Source organism: Bombina bombina, chromosome 6, assembly GCF_027579735.1.
Source record: "Bombina bombina isolate aBomBom1 chromosome 6, aBomBom1.pri, whole genome shotgun sequence".
Taxonomy (NCBI): domain Eukaryota; kingdom Metazoa; phylum Chordata; class Amphibia; order Anura; family Bombinatoridae; genus Bombina; species Bombina bombina.
This window is the reverse complement of record NC_069504.1, coordinates 75291613-75310141: the sequence shown is the minus strand read 5'-3', so window position 1 is coordinate 75310141 and position 18529 is coordinate 75291613. Positions and strand designations below refer to the sequence as shown.

The 18529-nt window shown below is 36.6% G+C and overlaps 2 protein-coding genes across 2 annotated transcripts in view; one reads left to right on the top strand and one right to left on the bottom strand.

The window, feature by feature from the left end:
- CDC123 (cell division cycle 123) overlaps window positions 1-2828 on the bottom strand; it is a 336138-nt gene extending 333310 nt beyond the window's left edge. Inside the window, exon 1 of the mRNA XM_053719163.1 lies at window positions 2684-2828. Within this exon, the coding sequence (XP_053575138.1) occupies window positions 2684-2790 (107 nt within the window). The 5' untranslated portion in view covers window positions 2791-2828. The remainder of the gene's footprint in view (window positions 1-2683) is intronic.
- Window positions 2829-4715: 1887 nt separating this feature from the next.
- Window positions 4716-18529, top strand: part of LOC128662621 (ADP-sugar pyrophosphatase) — an 86933-nt gene continuing 73119 nt past the window's right edge. Inside the window, exons 1-3 of the mRNA XM_053716474.1 lie at window positions 4716-4800; window positions 16544-16629; window positions 18008-18075. Coding sequence (XP_053572449.1) covers window positions 16570-16629; window positions 18008-18075 — 128 coding nt within the window. The 5' untranslated portion in view covers window positions 4716-4800; window positions 16544-16569. The remainder of the gene's footprint in view (window positions 4801-16543; window positions 16630-18007; window positions 18076-18529) is intronic.

Below are 18529 nucleotides of genomic sequence, written 5' to 3'. Positions count from 1 at the left end.
ATATTTGTAGATTATTTCCTAACTGGAAAAAAATAGAAAATATGAGGGTGAGTGTATCCAGTTTTTGGTAGGCCTGAATTCCTCTGCGAGGTTTTAGGCATGATTTTGTATTCTCATCGAAATGTATGATGTGATTCTTTTCTTATGTTATGTATTATCCATTTAACCTCAATAAAAAAGTATTTAAAAAAAAAAAAATGTACTTGAATCTTTATGAGGATTATTTACAAAATGCTGTACAATATGAATGGATGATTTGCCCACATTGATGGTAGAGAAATGTTCCCTGATTCTAGAGGATACATCCCTAGTAGTGAGACCTATATATTGAAGGTGACAGCATTCATATGTGATGAGATAAATGACATAAGTGCTGGTGAAATTATGGCAACCATATATTCTAAAAGCCTCCCCAGTGGTCATAGAGGTGAAAGAATTTGAAATCTGCGCAAAATCACATTGCTTACATTATCTATGGCCACATTTAAACCTACCATTGTGTAAAACCCAAAGGCTTCTGGTGGGTTTAGTAGTAGTCAGTTTGGTAGGAGACACATAGTTATCAATAGTCCTACATTTACAGTAAGAACACCTGAGGCCAGATTGAACAGTATTTTGTAACTTGCCATCAGCCGATAACAGCATAAAATGTTTTCTCACAATTTTGCAAATGTCCTCCTGCTGGGCACTGTACTCAGTCACAAAAGTGATCCCTTTGTGTAGGTCTTTCGTACCAGTTTTTTGTCTACTAATACCGAATTTCTATCCAGTTTATCAACTTCATATCTAGCTTTGTTGATAACTTGGGTTTTATAACCTCTAGCTCTTAGTCTGGCACTTAGTTCCTCTGCCTCCTGTACATATTCATCATGTATAGAACAGTTCCGCCCAAGTCTGACAAACTGGCCTTTGGCCACGGCATAAGGAACATGACGGGGGTGGCAACTGGTAGCGCGGAGTAAAGTATTTCCAGTAATTGGCTTGCGGTAAACTGTGGAATGTATACAGCCATTCACAGTGGCTGTCAATTTAATATCCAAAAAGTTTATACATTGCTTTTTAAATTCATGAGTAAAGCTCAAGCCAATATGATGATCGTTGAGGTAACAGATAAATGCCTGGCCTCGTCAAATGTACCATCCCATACCATTAAGAGGTCAACAATGTAACGCTGGTATACAAGGACATTGGACCTATAGGGATTAGTATCTCGAAAGAAGTGGGTCCTCTCCCACCAATCTAAAATCAGGTTGGCATAGGAGGGGGCAAACTTGGCCCCCATAGCAGTCCCACATTTCTGGAGATAAAAATTGCCCTCAAAGGTAAAGAAATTATGTGTCAATAAAAAATTAGTAAACCTGACTACAAATTTCTGAAAAAGAGTGCTATAATTAGTATGGTGTTTCAAAAAAAATACTCAATGGCTTTTAGACCAGCCTCGTGGAGTATAGAAGTGTATAAGGCCACAACATTAATTGTAAACCAGCTTGACGTAGAGGTCAAAGAAATTCTCCTTAGAATACTCAATACATGTTTAGTATCACAAGTATAACCAGCCAAGGAAGTGACAAGGGGTTGTAAGATGCTGTCCAACCAGCAAGAGAGGTTTTCCAAAATAGAGTTAATACCACTGACAATCGGGTGTCCAACAATGTTACATAATGATTTATGAACCTTTGGCAGATTATAGAACAGGGGGATACAAGGAGACTCGATAATCAGAAACTGTGCAGTTGTGACTATATTACAGGAGTATTTACTGGCCTGTATATTTCCCACTGTTCCTGGTGGGACCTATTTTAACTCCTTTGATCCCTCACATACAGAATAAACCACTTTATTATGTTAATCTCAGGGGGGGTTCAAGCAAAAGAAAGATTACTGTTTGCATGTTTAACTACAGCTTTTAAATGTAAATGATAAAATAAAGTGAGTAAAATGTCCTATAGAGAAGCATTACGATGAAGAATGTATTGAAGAATATCAAAAAAAGTTAAAGGGACGCTGAACCCAAATTTTTTCTTTCGTGATTCAGATAGAGCATGAAATTTTAAGCAACTTTCTAATTTACTCCTATTATCAAATTTTCTTCATTCTCTTGGTATCTTTATTTGAAATGCAAGAATGTAAATTTAGATGCCGGACCATTTTTGGTGAACAACCTGGGTTGTCCTTGCTGATTGGTGGATAAATTCATCCACCAATAAAAAAGTGCTGTCCAGAGTTCTGAACGTAAAAAAAAAAGCTTAGATGCCTTCTTTTTCAAATAAAGATAGCAAGAGAATGAAGAAAAATTGATAATAGGAGTAAATTAGAAAGTTGCTTGAAATTGCATGCTCTATCTGAATCATGAAAGAAAAACTTTGAGTTCAGTGTCCCTTTAATAGAAAGGTGGCGTTTAAAACATCTCCCTTTATACAGAAGCTTTGAAACCTTTATTTGTAAAGAAATGTGCAGATTATGATATATATATATATATATATATATATATAAAGCACCCCTACCTCTTCTAATAGGATATAAATACTAAAAGAGAGAGCTCTACGGTCCCTGTGTTGTTTCCCAACACATATAGCTGTAGAAAAACTCACTAGTTTTAGTAAACAGGCTCCATAAAGCTACATGTTCTTTACTTTCCGTATTATACCTAACACTCTGACTGCCCAGGCTGCCAGCTACGCACCTTCTTATACTGAGTTTCTTGAATCTCGGGTACCACACGGGGAACTGACAGTTCAACACCTGCTCCTTCTTCATGCTGAGACAACCGACACAGGAAGTGTCCGCCATCAAAACTGCTCCTTCTTCATACTGAAACAGCTTGTCAGGAAGTGTCCTGCTTGAAAACTGCTCCGGTTAAAACAAAGGTTAGACAAGAGAGGACCGGTCATAATTGACAACTCTGAATAATAATGTAGGTTTATTATTATTGGGTTTTTTTTTATTATTATTTATTATAATTATTTCCACCACTAACTTAAAACATTAACATAGTTACTGATATTATTTTACTATACAATTCTGACATATGGCTGAACACAGTGAAGTAATGTTTTATCCTTAGACTGCAAAACTGGGATGAATGTCCTGCCATCCGGATATGAAACCCAACTTATCAGATATAGTGTACGGTTTTAAAATATTTTCCAAATATCATCTATTATCAAATTTACTTCAATCTATTGGTATCCGTATTCCTTTGTTAAAAAGCAGTCATAGGCTCAGGAGAGTGCACGGATTGGAAGCACAATATTGCAGCTATTTTCTAAGAATACTAATGATAATGTTATACATTGGCAAACACTAACGCCACCTAGTGTTCAATACTGTACATCATTGTTAAAAGCCATATAAGTGCTCTGGAGACGCATACGCTACCCACCTATGTGTGCTCTTTAACAAATAACACCAAGAAAACAAAGCACATAGAAATAAACTGGTGATTTTTAAATATGGTTTGCTCTATCTGAATCATTTAAGGGATATGAAACACACATTTTTTCTTTAACGATTCAGATAGAGCATGCAATTTTAAACAACCTTCTAATTTACTCCTATTATCATTTTTTTCTTTGCTTTGTTGGGTTTTTTTAGTTTAAAAGCAGGAATGTAAAGCTTAGGAGCGGTCTCATTTTTTTTGTTCAGCCCATGGGTAGTGCTTGCTGATTGGTGGCTAAATGTAGCTCTACCCAGGTGCTGCTTTTTCAAATAAAGATCCCAAGAGAACGAAGAAAAAATGTATAATAAGAGTAAATTAAAAAGTATCTTAAAATTGGGTTTCATATCCCTTTAAATGAAAAAAACAAAAAACAGGTTTTATGTATTTCTCAGATCGATTTGACACTGTAGCTAGTAATGTTGCTACATTGCCTTTAAAGGGACACTGAACTCAATTTTTTTCTTCTGTGATTCAGATAGAGCAGGCAATTTCAAGCAACTTTTTTAATTTACTCCTCTTATCAATTTTTCGTTCTCTTGCTATCTTTATTTGAAAAAGAAGGAATCTAAGCTAAGGAGCCAGACAATTTTTGGTTGGGACTCTGGACAGCTCTTGTTTATTTGTTGGTGAATTTATCCACCCATCAGCAAGAACAACCCAGGTTGTTCACCAAAAATAGTCCGGCATCTAAACTTACATTTTTGCTTTTCAAAAAAGATACCAAGAGAATGAAGAAAATGTGATAACAGGAGTAAATTGGAAAGTTGCTTAAAATTGCATGTTCTATCTGAATCACAATAGAAACAAATTTGGGTTCAGTGTCCCTTTAAATAACACAAGTAATATAAACAAAGCAAGAAACAGTGTTGCAAAAGCTAAACGGGAGAGTAGATTATGCTCCCATATTGGTGCCATGTTCTATACAATATTGTTCCTGTCTTCCTGACCGTTTTAGAACACAATTCCGCATGATATATTTATGTCTAACTATAGTCATATGAAGTTGTGGCGACCGGTTTTATCAGATAAAATCAGTTTGAATCTAATACAAACATAAAAAGACAAAATCGCGTATTTATTTATGCCAAGAGTCACAACATGTTTGTATTACAGTTTTTGTGCAGCGAGCTCAAGGCGTAATAAATAAGTTATTTCGCCTTTACAGTGTGTGCGTTCCACGCCTCGTCTTCGAGTTCGTACTTTCTAATATTGTGAAATAGAGGCTTGGTTTATGCTTTCACCTGAGGTGATTGGCTAATGGCGGGTAACGTGACTTCGCTGTAGGCGGGGAAGTGTACAGCGTGTCAGTTCACTCAGTGAGTGCTGGTATTTGGTCGGTGACAGTAGCTCGTCTGTTGTAGGTAGGTGACGTCTGCCTGGTAATAAACACTTTAATTTAGGCTATGGGTGACAATTTTTCTATAAATACATCGATTGTACCTTGAACTTGATTTCGTTATCCACTAGGTACTCACAGCAGTCGGGTGTGGGAGAGTCATATACAGTATGTGCAGTATAATAAATAGAGCATACCTAGGAATCAGCCAATAATGTCTTTATAATAAAAATAAAATAAGTAACCTATAAATATTAGATACTATTAGATAATCTTTATGCATAGAGCCAGCATTTTGAATTAATTTCACTTTGTCATAATTTAATAAGCTCATTATTATTATTAACTAATTATATTTGAAAATAAAAAGCAAAATTACTATGCACACAAAGTAAATATAAACGTATTAAAAAAAAAAAAAGTTTCTCACATTGCAGCTCTTAAGCAGGACACAGCCAGTGATTGGAGGATACATGCGTATGCTGCTACAGATTTGCTTATTGTCTGTCTCCAGCTCAGGCTCTGTGATTATGTTGCAGATTCTAAGCAGCACTTTAGCTACGGACGCTAATGCGAAAATAATATGCTCTAATTAATACATTTATTTGTTAAAATGTTATTAAATCATCATTTGGCACAGGTTGCTCACTGGCTGGTAAGGGCAACACCTACAGATCTATGGATGGACTGGGATATACCCCATAATCTTAAAAAAAAACCCCATGATTTTCAACACAGTGACAAAGTGTAATTTTATGTCATGGGTAGCAATATTGTTCTTACTTCTTATGAACATGTTGCTGATTTTACTTTTTTATCACCTAACATTTATCAATGGTGTTCTATCAGGAGCACAATAACATGTAATCAATTCAAGTTGCAGTGTTGTAAATGCACTTAGTGCACTATACACATACATTACATATACTGTATACTTAAAAGGATAGGAAAGTCAAAATTAAACTTGCATGATTCAGATATAGCATGTAATCCTTAAAGGGACATTCCAGTCAATTTAAATGCACATAGATTTGTTAGATCTTTAAATAAAAACATATTTGTAATATACATGTATTGGCAAAAATACTTCTAGTAAACGTTATCACTGTTTTAGTGTTAACATTTTTCTCAGCACGTGCATGTGAAGCATAGCTAGATATTGTCACTGCACCCACATGTTAAATAATGCAGCTGCTCAGATCATCAGTGGGGCTTGTATCATGTCAGCCATTGCCAAATTAAGTCATTACCTGATGGTACAAGCACTTTAGGCTAACTGAGCAAGTGCTGTGTTTAAAATGCTGGTGCACGGTGCATACTTAAATACACTTTTGAAACAGCTATAGCTTTTATTAGAAGCATTTTTGCTAATGCGTGTATATTACAAAATTTCTTCTGTTCAATACCGAAATGCACCCATGTGGTTTCCAATTTTGGCTGGAATATCCCTTTTAAGATAGTTTAAAATGTATTTCTATTCTCAAATGTGCTTCATTCTCTTGGTAAAGAATACGCACACATCCTACACTAGTCTAGCTAGCTGCCGATTGGTGCCTGCACAAATTTGACTTTTGTTATTGGTTAACTAGATGTGTTTATCTAGCTGCCAGTAGTGCAATGTTGTTTCTTCTGCAAAGGATAACAAGAGAATTAAGCTAATTTCCAAATCATGAAAGAAATGTTGGGGTTTCATGTTCCTTTTAAAGTGATGGTAAACTTGCTCTGTACTGAAAGAAGGTCCAGAATGTCTGTTTTTTTAATAACCGTTTAATTTGTAAGATTGTAGATGCGCAAATTCCTGTTATTGATTTACATCTGGAAGTTTAATTAACCCCCACTCCGGCCGCCCTTTACTAAAACGTTATTGTTTCTCAGAGAGATCAGAGCGCATGAGTAGTTCTGCAATGCCTTGTTTTTTGTTTTTTTTTGTATGGCTAGAATGTTGATTGGCTAAGAATTTAAAACGTCCCCTCAAAGGGGGGAAAAAGCAATTTTGTAAAGGGCAGCCAGAAGGGGGATAATACAACTTCTAGATGTAAATAAATAATGAATTTGCCCATCTACAATAACATTTTATGAATGAAACTGCTATTAAAAAAACTAAATATGGAGATTTAGTATCTTCATTCAGTACAGAGCAAATTAACCAAAAATTAAACAAGGTTAGAAAACTATATTTCAAAAAATATTTTTGTTATGTGCTACATATTTTGAAGCTGACTAAATACTGATTTGTCAAGGATTGAAGTTTATTCACTAATCTACAAAGTCTACCGTTTTTCATTGTGAAGTAAAGACACCTACACAGCTGTCACCCAATCAGGAACATGTTATGTTTACTACCAAGTTTAAAAATAAATGTTATCTGAAAGTATATTAAAACAAAACTGCAGGTGAAATGTCATTCAAAGCTTGGTTAATGTTTATTTTTATTTTTTTGTTGCTTTTTTTCAATTTTGTTTTGATGCATTGATATAAAACATTGACAGACATTTATACCCAACTCTTTTTGTATAGCAGTTGGTTGCCAGATATAGTAAGACAATATGCATTAGTCCAGGATTTAGATTAGACGCTGCAATATATATACTATGTAAAAATGAATAATATCATTTTAGAAAACTATGAACACACCACCTATGCATATACATTTAACTCATGACTGTCTTATAAGTAAGCATTATTGCTGACAATTTAAAGGTGTAGAAAGGTCAATATTGAAATGTGTAGGAATGCATTTCAATTTTAAATATAATAATTTTGCAATATGCTTCCATTAGTTAAAATGCCTCTAGTAAACGTTATTACTGTTTTTCATTGCTATATGCACATCCTGTGAGGGTCTGTGCACCAATATTCAAATGCCTCACCTTCTCAGAGAGCGGACAGTGTGTATTGCATCTGAAGATGTGATTTGTGTCATACAAGTCACTGCTGACTCTCTAAGGTGCGGTATTTAAATACTAGTGCATGAGCCCTTACAGCATATGTGCGTATGCTGCAGGAAAAACAGTAATAACATTTACTAGAAGCATTTTCTGCTAATGGAAGTATAGTGCAGCCATGTACATTTTTTCATTTTTTATCTTTCTATCCCTTTAATAATGGATTACATAATACATATGGAATGTGTCTTTAAATGTCATTGTGGCCATACATTTTTCATGCATAGTAGTCCAGTGTTGTAGATTTGGGTTTGGGGGATTAAAGGGACATGAAATATTATAATTTTCATTTACGATTCAGATCCAACATGCATTTTGACCCCTTAGTGACCAGACCATTTTTCAATTTTCTTACTGTTAAGGACCAGGACTATTTTTACATTTCTGTGGTGTTTGTGTTTAGCTGTAATTTTCCTCTTACTCATTTACTGTACCCACACACATTATATACAGTTTTTCTTGCCATTAAATGGACTTTCTAAATATACCATTGTTTTCATCATATCATTTACTCTAAAAAAAAATATATAAAATATAATGGAAAAAAACACTTTTTTTCTAACTTTGACCCACACATTTTTTACACATCTACAACCAAAAAAAAACACCCATGCTAAATAGTTTCTAAATTTTGTCCTGAGTTTCGAAATACCCAATGTTAACATGTTCTTTGATTTTTTTGCAAGTTATAGGGCAATAAGTACAAGTAGCACTTTTCTATTTCCAAACCACTTTTTTTTTTTTTTTTTTTTTTTTTTTTTTTTAAATTAGTGATAGTTACATTGTAACACTGATATCTGTCAGAAATCCCTGAATATCCCATGACATGTATATATTTTGTTTAGTAGACAACCCAAAGTATTGATCTAGGCCCATTTTTGTATATTTCCTGCCACCATTTCACCGCCAAATGCGATCAAATAAAAAAAAAAAAAAATCGTTCACTTTTTCACAAACTTAGGTTTCTCACTGAAATTATTTACAAACAGCTTGTGCAATTATGGCACAAATGGTTGTAAATGCTTCTCTGGGATCCCCTTTGTTCAGAAATAGCAGACATTTATGGCTTTGGCGTTACTTTTTGGTAATTAGAAGGCTGCTAAATGCCGCTGCGCATCACACGTGTATTATGCCCAGAAGTGAAGGCGTTAATTAGGTAGCTTGTAGGGTTAATATTAGCTTTATTATAGAGATCAGCCTCCCACCGGACACATCCCACCCCCTGATCCCTCCCTGACTCCCCTCAAACAGCTCTCTTCCCTCCCCCACCTCACAATTGTCACTGCCAGTACTAAAATAAAAGGCTTTTTTTAAAAATAAAAATGTTATATAGGGGGGCGGAGCCAGAAGCCGAAACAATCAGACGCATATTCCTAGAGCTCCTGGCCTTACTAATCGAAATAACTATATTTAACTGATAATTCAGCTAGATTTATATGAGACTTATCGCCATTTAGCATTTGTTTGCAGGATTTGTTATCCAGAAAAAAATTATGCTGCAAAATCGAGATTTAGTAACCCTTTCAGGAGGGACCCGCCACGCCGAAAGAAGCAAACCATGTGGGCTCTACTCAACAGCTTGCAGCTCTAATACCTGTAGGACAACTACTCAGAATGTCCCTTTGACAGAGAGGGAGCTTCTGTGTGACTTATTACAGGACCTCGGCTGTCGGATGGCTAGCTGTTTCTCCGATCTTTCTAACACATTGGGATCTGCAATGAGGGCATCTGCCAGTGACGCGCCACTTAATCAAGGACCCAGAGACGCGCTGAGGGTATTACCTCTAGCATGTCCAACGCTAAAGCCCTACCAGCTCCCGCGACCTCATACCAATAGTGAGCAGAGCAGGTATGACCTGCACCCCATAAGCCGCACGACTATCACAGTGCACACTGCTGAGGCACCGGAACGGCCATCACAGAGTACTGAGCCCGAGCAATCACCTAGGCCCACATTCCGCCTATATGATATGAGGATATCTCCCTGGCTTTCTGGCGACGGTGAGTTACATGATTGGTATAGGGGAGCTCTTGAACTTACACGGTCGCAACTTTCACAGGGTCAAGTCCGGAGGCCTGAGTATTTGTCATCGCTATACACTGATGGCGCAATTATTGCGCAGTACTTGGGACATACTTCTCTAGCTGAGAAATCCTTATACTCCACATGCCCTAATATTGACTCTCAGGCTTACTTTTGTGCAGATGATGCAGATATTTGGGCACAATGCAGGGTTTACTATTATAGCAGCAATACTAACGCTACGCACATCCCCCACAGGAATGGAGTGGGTTAAAACAGCGGAGTCCACTGCAATGTATGAGAGTTAATTTACCAACGTAATGGAGACTCTCACCTGCTAATCTCACAACTATAGACTCCTGCCAATGCCTTGATATGTAGACTGTTAAAGATAAAATTGTAGTTGTATAAGTTAATGTCATGTTATTACTAACGCTGCACCTCTCACAAGTTGGTGGGCATTGGGTGAAACGGTGGGACATGTCACGGTACAAGAGAAACTTTAGCCCCCAATATTTTGAAATCCCTAATTCTCCTTATAAAACGTTTTCTTTCTACTGTCATTTTGTTCTGCCACATGTTCCCTGTTATATTTTTGGTATGATGTTTACTAGCACACCTAGACTTAAGATGTTACATTCAGGCTCTCCCAGCTTTATGATATACCTCATATCCCTACATATACTCCCCGGAAACTCAGTAACACAATACTGCCTATATGATTCCACACTAGATGCATGGTCTAGCGCCATATTCCCATATCCCCCATCTAATCTAATAAGTTAAATTCCTGAGCATTTTGTATGTTTGTATGGACCTATCATGGTATAGTTTAATGCACTTTTGTTTATGAGTGTGGGTTTTCTTGTTTTATCTACTTAGTTTTTAGTGACAGACTATGTTGTGTATCTTTATATGTTTTAGAGAAAGCAGCCTACGTGATGACTATTACTTTATTTGTGTACCTATATGTGTATATACACCTGGGCGCAAGTCCTTATATGGGTGACACTCTATTCCAGTTGCATTCTAACGAAGTATGTATATCCCTAAAGATAACATTGTGGTAAATATAGGCAATGCATGCTACTGGGCTTATCTTTTGCGGTCAGGTTTCACTACTTCTTACTTAGGTTTGAACTACCTTTAGCTAAATTTATATATGCCATGTTCTCTTAGTGCTTTATTGTCTCTAACCTGAAAGAAAGCAACACAGAATTAAGTTTTATATGTGCACATGTAATAATAACGACTCTGTTGCCTGATCCATACAGTACATATCTCCTCGTTCTCTCAGTGAGTCCCTCACATCTTTTTATTAGCCCCTAGATGTCTTGCAAAATAGCTTCTTCTGTTTAACGGGCTATTAATGCCTAACCTAGTATACCAGCTAATTAACTAATACAGAAAATGTCTAATGATTTCCCCCTCTCAATAATTTTTCTTACTGCATAGTACACTTGGTACATGTGTTGAAATTATTAATATACGGTTCACTTAGCTGGGACATCTTAAGGGGAGTTATTTCTACTGCCAGCAACATACTAATTCATAAATTATTAACAGCAATTGGGTAACAAGTTCAAAACCTGCTCTATATTATGTTCAATAGTTATTATTGTTTATATGGGTGTACGTGACCTTTCTTTTGCCTAAATGTTATGTTATATTTATATTTGTTACTGGCTATCATTTTCTGTGACCATACGACTGTCATCCCAAATTTATCTATGCTCTTGTTCACATTACTAGTACATAATAGTTGTCTTGATTGAGCCTCTCTCCTCCCTTTCCCGCTGGTACTTATGCCTGCGGGTCATATCCCTTCTCCTTTTTCCCGCATCGCCGATAGGTGGCACTCCCCTAGGAGAGGGGCTCACCTAGAGGTTCCCCAGGCCCCAACTATTCTAACGTCCCCCCTCCACTTGATAATATATTATATGTTTCCAGGCTCCCTCTATAGGAATACAAAGGTTTAGATGAGTGTGATTTTGTTTATATTAAGTAATAATGCTCTAATCCCACTTAAACTTGTCCCTGGTGAGGACATACTTACTGACTCTGCCCTCCGCCTCCCCCCCCACCCCCCCTATTATATTTTGAGCGGCTCTTGCCCGCTGCATCCCCCTTCCCCATATATCTATAGAGTTACATCCTCCCTAGTCTTACCCTTATCTGAATGGCTACCTTACTTCTCTTTGTATATAGCTAGGAGAGGACCATTTTTGCTTATATTACATTTGTTATACTCTAAAACAAAACTGAAGTCTCTTTAAGTGATAGCCCACATTTTATGGAAATGTTTGAGATACTAGAATACATTGTCTCCTAAGTATACTCTGTACACATTGTCTCGTGATTGTTTTGAGACATATCCTAAACTCTGTATTTGTTTTTGACTTCAATAAAAAAAAATAAAAATAAAAAAAATGTGTGTATATATATATATATATATATATATATATATATATATATATATATATATATAAAATACAAGGAAGAAAGTGAAGACTCAGGAACTTGAAGCCAGGTGACTTTATTAGATATACAAGGTGAGTAGCACTAACACAGGTGTGCAAGGGGTGCTAGATCTGACGCGTGTCGCGCATGCTCACATGCGCTTCATCAGAGATCATATATATATACATACATACATACATACTGCAGTGTTGGATACCGCCCCCCTAAACAGTTTTCTAACCCTCCCCCTCTACCTATTTGCTTAATTCTATGCTTTTTTTTTTTTTTGCCATAAAAAAATAAATCCAATTTTTTTTTTTGTGTAGTGTAGCTCCCCTACTCCCTCCCAGATTCTATTCCCAACATTTATTTCCCTCTCTCTCCTGCCTTTAAAGTTGTGTAGCGCGTGCACCCCACTCGCACACTCCCGACATCTGCTGCGCACTGATGGAACAGGAACTGCTCCAGCGATGGACCGCCCACTGCCTCCCTCGTATCCCACCCACCAACGATTGGCACCATCGCTGGCCGATGCAGAGGGCCACAGATTGGCCCTCTCTGCATCGGTGTGCTTAAAAAGGGTATTGCACGATGCCTCAATATTGAGGCATCGCTGCAATACCCTGGAAGCGATCACAATCACTTCCAGCGCTTGAAACGCCAGAAGACGTGCCACTTTTTGTAGGGCGTGTCTGGCACGTCCTCGGTCGTTAAGGGGTTAAACAACTTTGCAATTTAATTATGTTATCAATTTTGCTTCATTCCCCTGGTATCCTTTATTGAAGGAGCAGCCATGCACTACTGGGAACTAGCTGAACACATAGGTAAGCCAATGGCTTATACTGTATGTGCAGCCAGCAATCGGCTGCTGGTTCCCAGCTCCTGAGCCTACCTAAGTATGCTTTTCAACAAATTGGAAAACTTTTTAAAACTATATGCTCTATCTTAATCGTGAAAGAAAAAAAGGGTTCACGTCCCTTTAATGAGATGCCTGATTTAGGGTGTATTCACAGGTGATTAGTATTCTCTATTGGCAAAATTTGAAAATAATTCTTGATTTACTCTTTATGGGTTCATACTGAAAATGTGTGTCCTCTCCTAACTGTATTCCTGAAAACTATGCCCATCCCTAATGACATGCAGTATATACAGAGTACATGTTATTCTGAACAATCTTAAAGGGACAAAGAGTTCTCTAACTGCACTTATGTGAAAGATCAATTATATTTCTGTTTAGATATCTTATTACTTAGACATTTAGAACGTAAAATAAGGATATAAAACATTTTTCTCCCATACAAAATAAATGGCACATTGGGAGAGCATATTGCAGCCAACAGGGTATATATATATATTTTTAATGGAAATTAGTCTCAAGTCCATCAGCTGGGTATCAGCATGTTCTCATGTGAAAATTGAATCGGCTGAACTATAATCTTGACTGTAGTGAACAAGAGGCCCGTCTGCCCTTCATGTAAAGCAGCTTTTTGTTTACAGGCTGCGTGTGTGCAAATATAGCTCTATGTACTTTATTGGCTGTATAGTCTACATATATTTGCAGACGGGGACAAAGCAGGAGAGGTGTATATATATATATATATATATATATATATATATATATATATATATATATATATATATTTTATGTTTAATTAGATTTGTATTTAGTTTACAATAAAAATAAACACATTTGGTGAACAAGAGGTTTAGAGTGCGAAACAAGATGCAATAGGATAAACTAACAAGCGTAGTCTTATGCTTCCTCTGCCCCGTCATCACTTTCTGTTGGGGTACCGCAAGGCTCTGTTCTCGGTCCCCTTCTCTTCTCAATCTACACGTTATTATGTTTCCTAATAAAGTCCCACGTGTTCCAATATCATTTGTATGCCGACGACATTCATATCTACATCTCTGCTCCAGACCTATCTCCTTCCTTGCTAACCCTTGTCACTAACTGTCTTTCTCACATCTCTTCATGGATGTCCTCTCACTACCTCAAGCTAAATCTATCCAAAACTGAGCTCCTTATTTTCCCCCCTTCTAAAATCTCCACCCCCATCTCTGCCGACAACTCCATCATTACCCCTACCCCGCATGCCCGATGTCTTGGGGTCACACTTGACTTGGTTCTTTCATTCACTCCTCACATTCAGGCATTGTCTAAATCCTGCAGCCTCCACCTTAAAAACATCTTACTGCAACTCCGTCCTATCTAGTCTCCCTAGCTGCCGTCTAGCTCCTTTACAATCCATAATGAATGCCTCTGCCAGGCTCATCTTTCTTACACATCTCTCTTCATCTGCTGCACCTCTCTGCCAATCCTTTCACTGGCTTCCTCTTGCCTCCAGGATTAAACACAAAATTTTGACTGACATACAAAGCCTTCAACTGCACTGCTCCCTCTATATTTCAGACCTTGTTTCTAGATACTCTCCCTCCTGTCCCCTTCGCTCTGCTTACGACCTCCTCCTCTCTTGTTACCTCCTCACAGTACATTTTTACAGGACTTCCACAAGATGGGAGCCAGTCTGGAGAACTCTCTGCCTCGCTCCATGAGACTCCTTTCCTAATAACGGTTCCTCTCCTCCATTGCTATCCTCAATGAACCCCCTTAGAATGTAAGCCTAAGAGCCGAATTGCTTGCAGATCACCTTCACAAGAGCTGACTGCAACAGTGCGACTCTATTCAGGGCTCTCTACCAGTTGGATCCCTATAATTGCTACCTTGTATACCGCCTATGTTTATAGCGCTGCAGAATCTTTTGGCACTCTACAAATAACCGATAATTATGGATAAGAGCATAATAGAAACCAAGTAAGTGAATCACAAACATGTTCAGGCCTCTCAGACTTAAAGGAATGTAAAAAAAAAGTGTTTTAATTTAAAAAAAACAACAACCCATAAGCAGTGGGTTATAATTAAAGGGACCTAATACTAGGTTGACCATATTGCTGCTTTAAAAAGGGACACTAAAGAAATGTTTTGTATAAGAACCCTGACATATGTATTTTTCATATAACAGCCCTGACATATGTATGTGTCCCTTTTTATAGTGGAAATATGGTCACCCATATGCCAAATCAAGTTGGGGGGAAAAAGCAATAACCTATCAGCTTCAGCAGTGCTGAGGTTATGCTTTGCTGTTATCTCGTGAGATTTCCCTGAAATCTTGTGAGATGAATAGGAAAATAACATGACTGTGCCTGTACATGCCAGATACACACTCCCTTGCAAGTCCCAGTATTAGCATCCTGATTGGCTGCTTTAAGTCCTTTTACAACGGGATGTAACTACTGAGGACATTTTGAGGTAAAATATCTTCCTTTTTTTTTATAGAGAGATGTTCAGGTGATATTTTTCAGCTATGCAGCATCACATTCAAATGCTTCAACATTTGGGTATTCATCATTTTAAAAGGATTTCTGATTTAGTTGTACAGGGTCCATTTCTCCCTGTCACAACCACATAAGGGGGTAGGGGTCTTTACAGTACGCCAAAGGATCATATTTTCCTTTAAAGTATTCTTAGGAGACACCATAAAAAAAAGTTGCAGTCAGTGCACTGCCAATGCCCAGTAGAGGACACTTGCTGCAAAATCTTAGATTTTATAATGGTGCTCAGTTTGCTGTGTTTTTTTGTTTGTTTTTTATTAAAGCTGTTTATATGTTTACTTTGCATGTGTATATGTATGTATATATATGTATGTGTGTGTGTATATATATATATATATATATATATATATATATATATATATATATATATATATATATATATATATATATATATATATATGTATATATATATATGTGTGTATATATATATATTATATGTATGTATATGTGTGTGTGTGTATGTATGTGTGTGTGTATATATATATATATATATATATATATATATATATATATATATAGTCCCCAAAACGTCACAAAATAAATTGCACATTTAAAAAGACCAGTGAGTGCTGCCTCTATTCACTATTATTATTCAACTCCTGCATGCACCCTGGCAGAGTGACCTAAGAAGTGAGAGTGCTCTCTAGCTGTGTGTATATGTGTGTATGTATATATATATATATATATATATATGTATGTATCTTCCAAAGGAGCACTGTTTCATATTTCCTTAAGATTTCAATATCGTCCATTGAGCAAGAAGTAAATCAGATGAATTTTCCACAGCAGTGGATCGTACCAGGCATTCAGACAATAGAATAAAATGATTACAATCTTATTTCATTGCTAATTATAAATAACACCAGTAAAGTTAAATCAACTACAGAAACAAATGCAGACCAACCTGGCTTCTAAAACTCCTAACCATCTTATTTATTTGAATTTAGAATTTAATACAGATATCCTGGACGTCATGGAAAACGAGAATTCAGAGTCTTCTAATGTTGCCAAAAACACTGTATTGAAGGAGGAGGTAATTTTTATTTTCTGCATATTTTATGTGTTTTCTATGTGTCAAATACAAAATAACTGTTATTGCCCCCTGCAAGATATATAAAAATGAAAGGGATATAATACCCATATTTCTTTCATAATTCAGATAGAACATAAAATTATAAATAACTTTACAGTTTACTTGTATTGGCTAATTTTGTTTCATGCTTTTGGTAGTGTTTGCCAAATGAGCAGCAATGCACTGCTGGGAGATAGCTGAACGCAGTGGATGAACCAATGATAAGGGGCATATATGTGCAGCCACCAATCAGTAGCTAGTTCCCAGTAGTGCACCACCCACAGTTAATTGACAACCAAGGAATGTGATTGTGCAGGTTAGAATGATAATCCTGGCAGGTGCTGAGCAGGGTTGGCTAGACTGGGGGTGGGAGCTGCTGGGCTGGCCTTCAAAAATTTCCAGGGTAGGGGTCTGATTTCCCAGTCACCATTTAGTCACTAATCAGCAAGTGATACCCATGTGCTGAACCAAAAATGGGCTGTCTCCTAAGCTTACATTCCTGCTTTTCAAATAAAGAGAACAAAGAAAATATCAAAATAGGAGTAAATTGGAAAGTTGCTTAAAATTGCATGCTCTATCTGAATCATGAAATAAATAAATGTGGGTTTCATATCCCTTTAACATTACAATAACTTACAGAACGCTCCCAATGTAAAGTTATGGAGTTATTTATTAATAGGTTGAAGCATATGGTGTGTTACAGTAAAATAAATACAGCTGGTGGGCAGCCTAGGAAGCAGGGCCAGAATGTGTTTTGTTTTTGTTTGTAGAAAGCTTATTTATCACTATAGTTCTAGAGGTTGTTTTGGATTTTAAAATGCAGACCAATTAACATAACATTTACTGTCCCTTTAAGCACTATTATTTATAAAGATGTAATTTTGATTCTTTAAAAATTGCAGTCCAGTGTTCCCAAGGTGATGGGAGTGCACCAGCCATTGTATTAGTATCTGTTCCACATACATGCACATAAGCACTCGTTTGTGAGGACCGGCATATCTTTTGTGCACAAATGACAGTGAGTTCTTGACTTTTGGAGCACCAAGTCGCCTATAACTAACTTGGATTTTGTTTTTCTGGTCTTTTATTCCCTCCACTGGCAATTAAATTCCCACTTGTTATACACATCAGCCTGTTAGCGAGGACCTCTGAAGTCATCTCAGTAAAAAGAACATTATAGTTATAATTGAAATGCACATGCTTGTTTGTTTTTAAACTGATATTTTTGTAATGTTTAGAGTATGTAAAACATAACAAACTTTCCCCTACTTTTTAATCTGTAGATTTAGTATTTACTGCTCAAGAGTTTAATATTTTTTTTTTTACGATTTTATTTTAGCCTGTAATGAAAGGGAAATGGGTCGAGCTCTACAAGACGACATATGGGGATCATGAAGGTAAAACCAGGTTAGTTTCAGATTCTATGTTAATTAAAATACTGTACTAAATTTTATCTCCAGAACATATGAGCATAGCCAACCAATCGGCAGGTAGCTCCTAGAATTGTATTGCTGGTCCTGAGCCTACCTAGGTATGCTTTTCAACAAAGGAAAACCTGAAAAGACAATTTAATAATAGGAGTAAACTGAAAAGTCTTAGAATTGCATACTTTATCTGAACCATGAAAGTTTGAAGGGTTATTAAACATAGAAAAACAAACCTAGATTTCGACGACGGATAAGAGCCATAGGCCCAGAAAGTCTGTGCGATATTTCCTAAAAGTATAAACATATCTAGTTTGTAGGAAAACCTTATGGTTATCAGTATGAGATTGTAATATAGAATGTTTAGTTATTCTGTATGTAGTTAAATAAAACAACTTTGCAATATACTCATTATTTTCTGTAATTTTAACTCCACT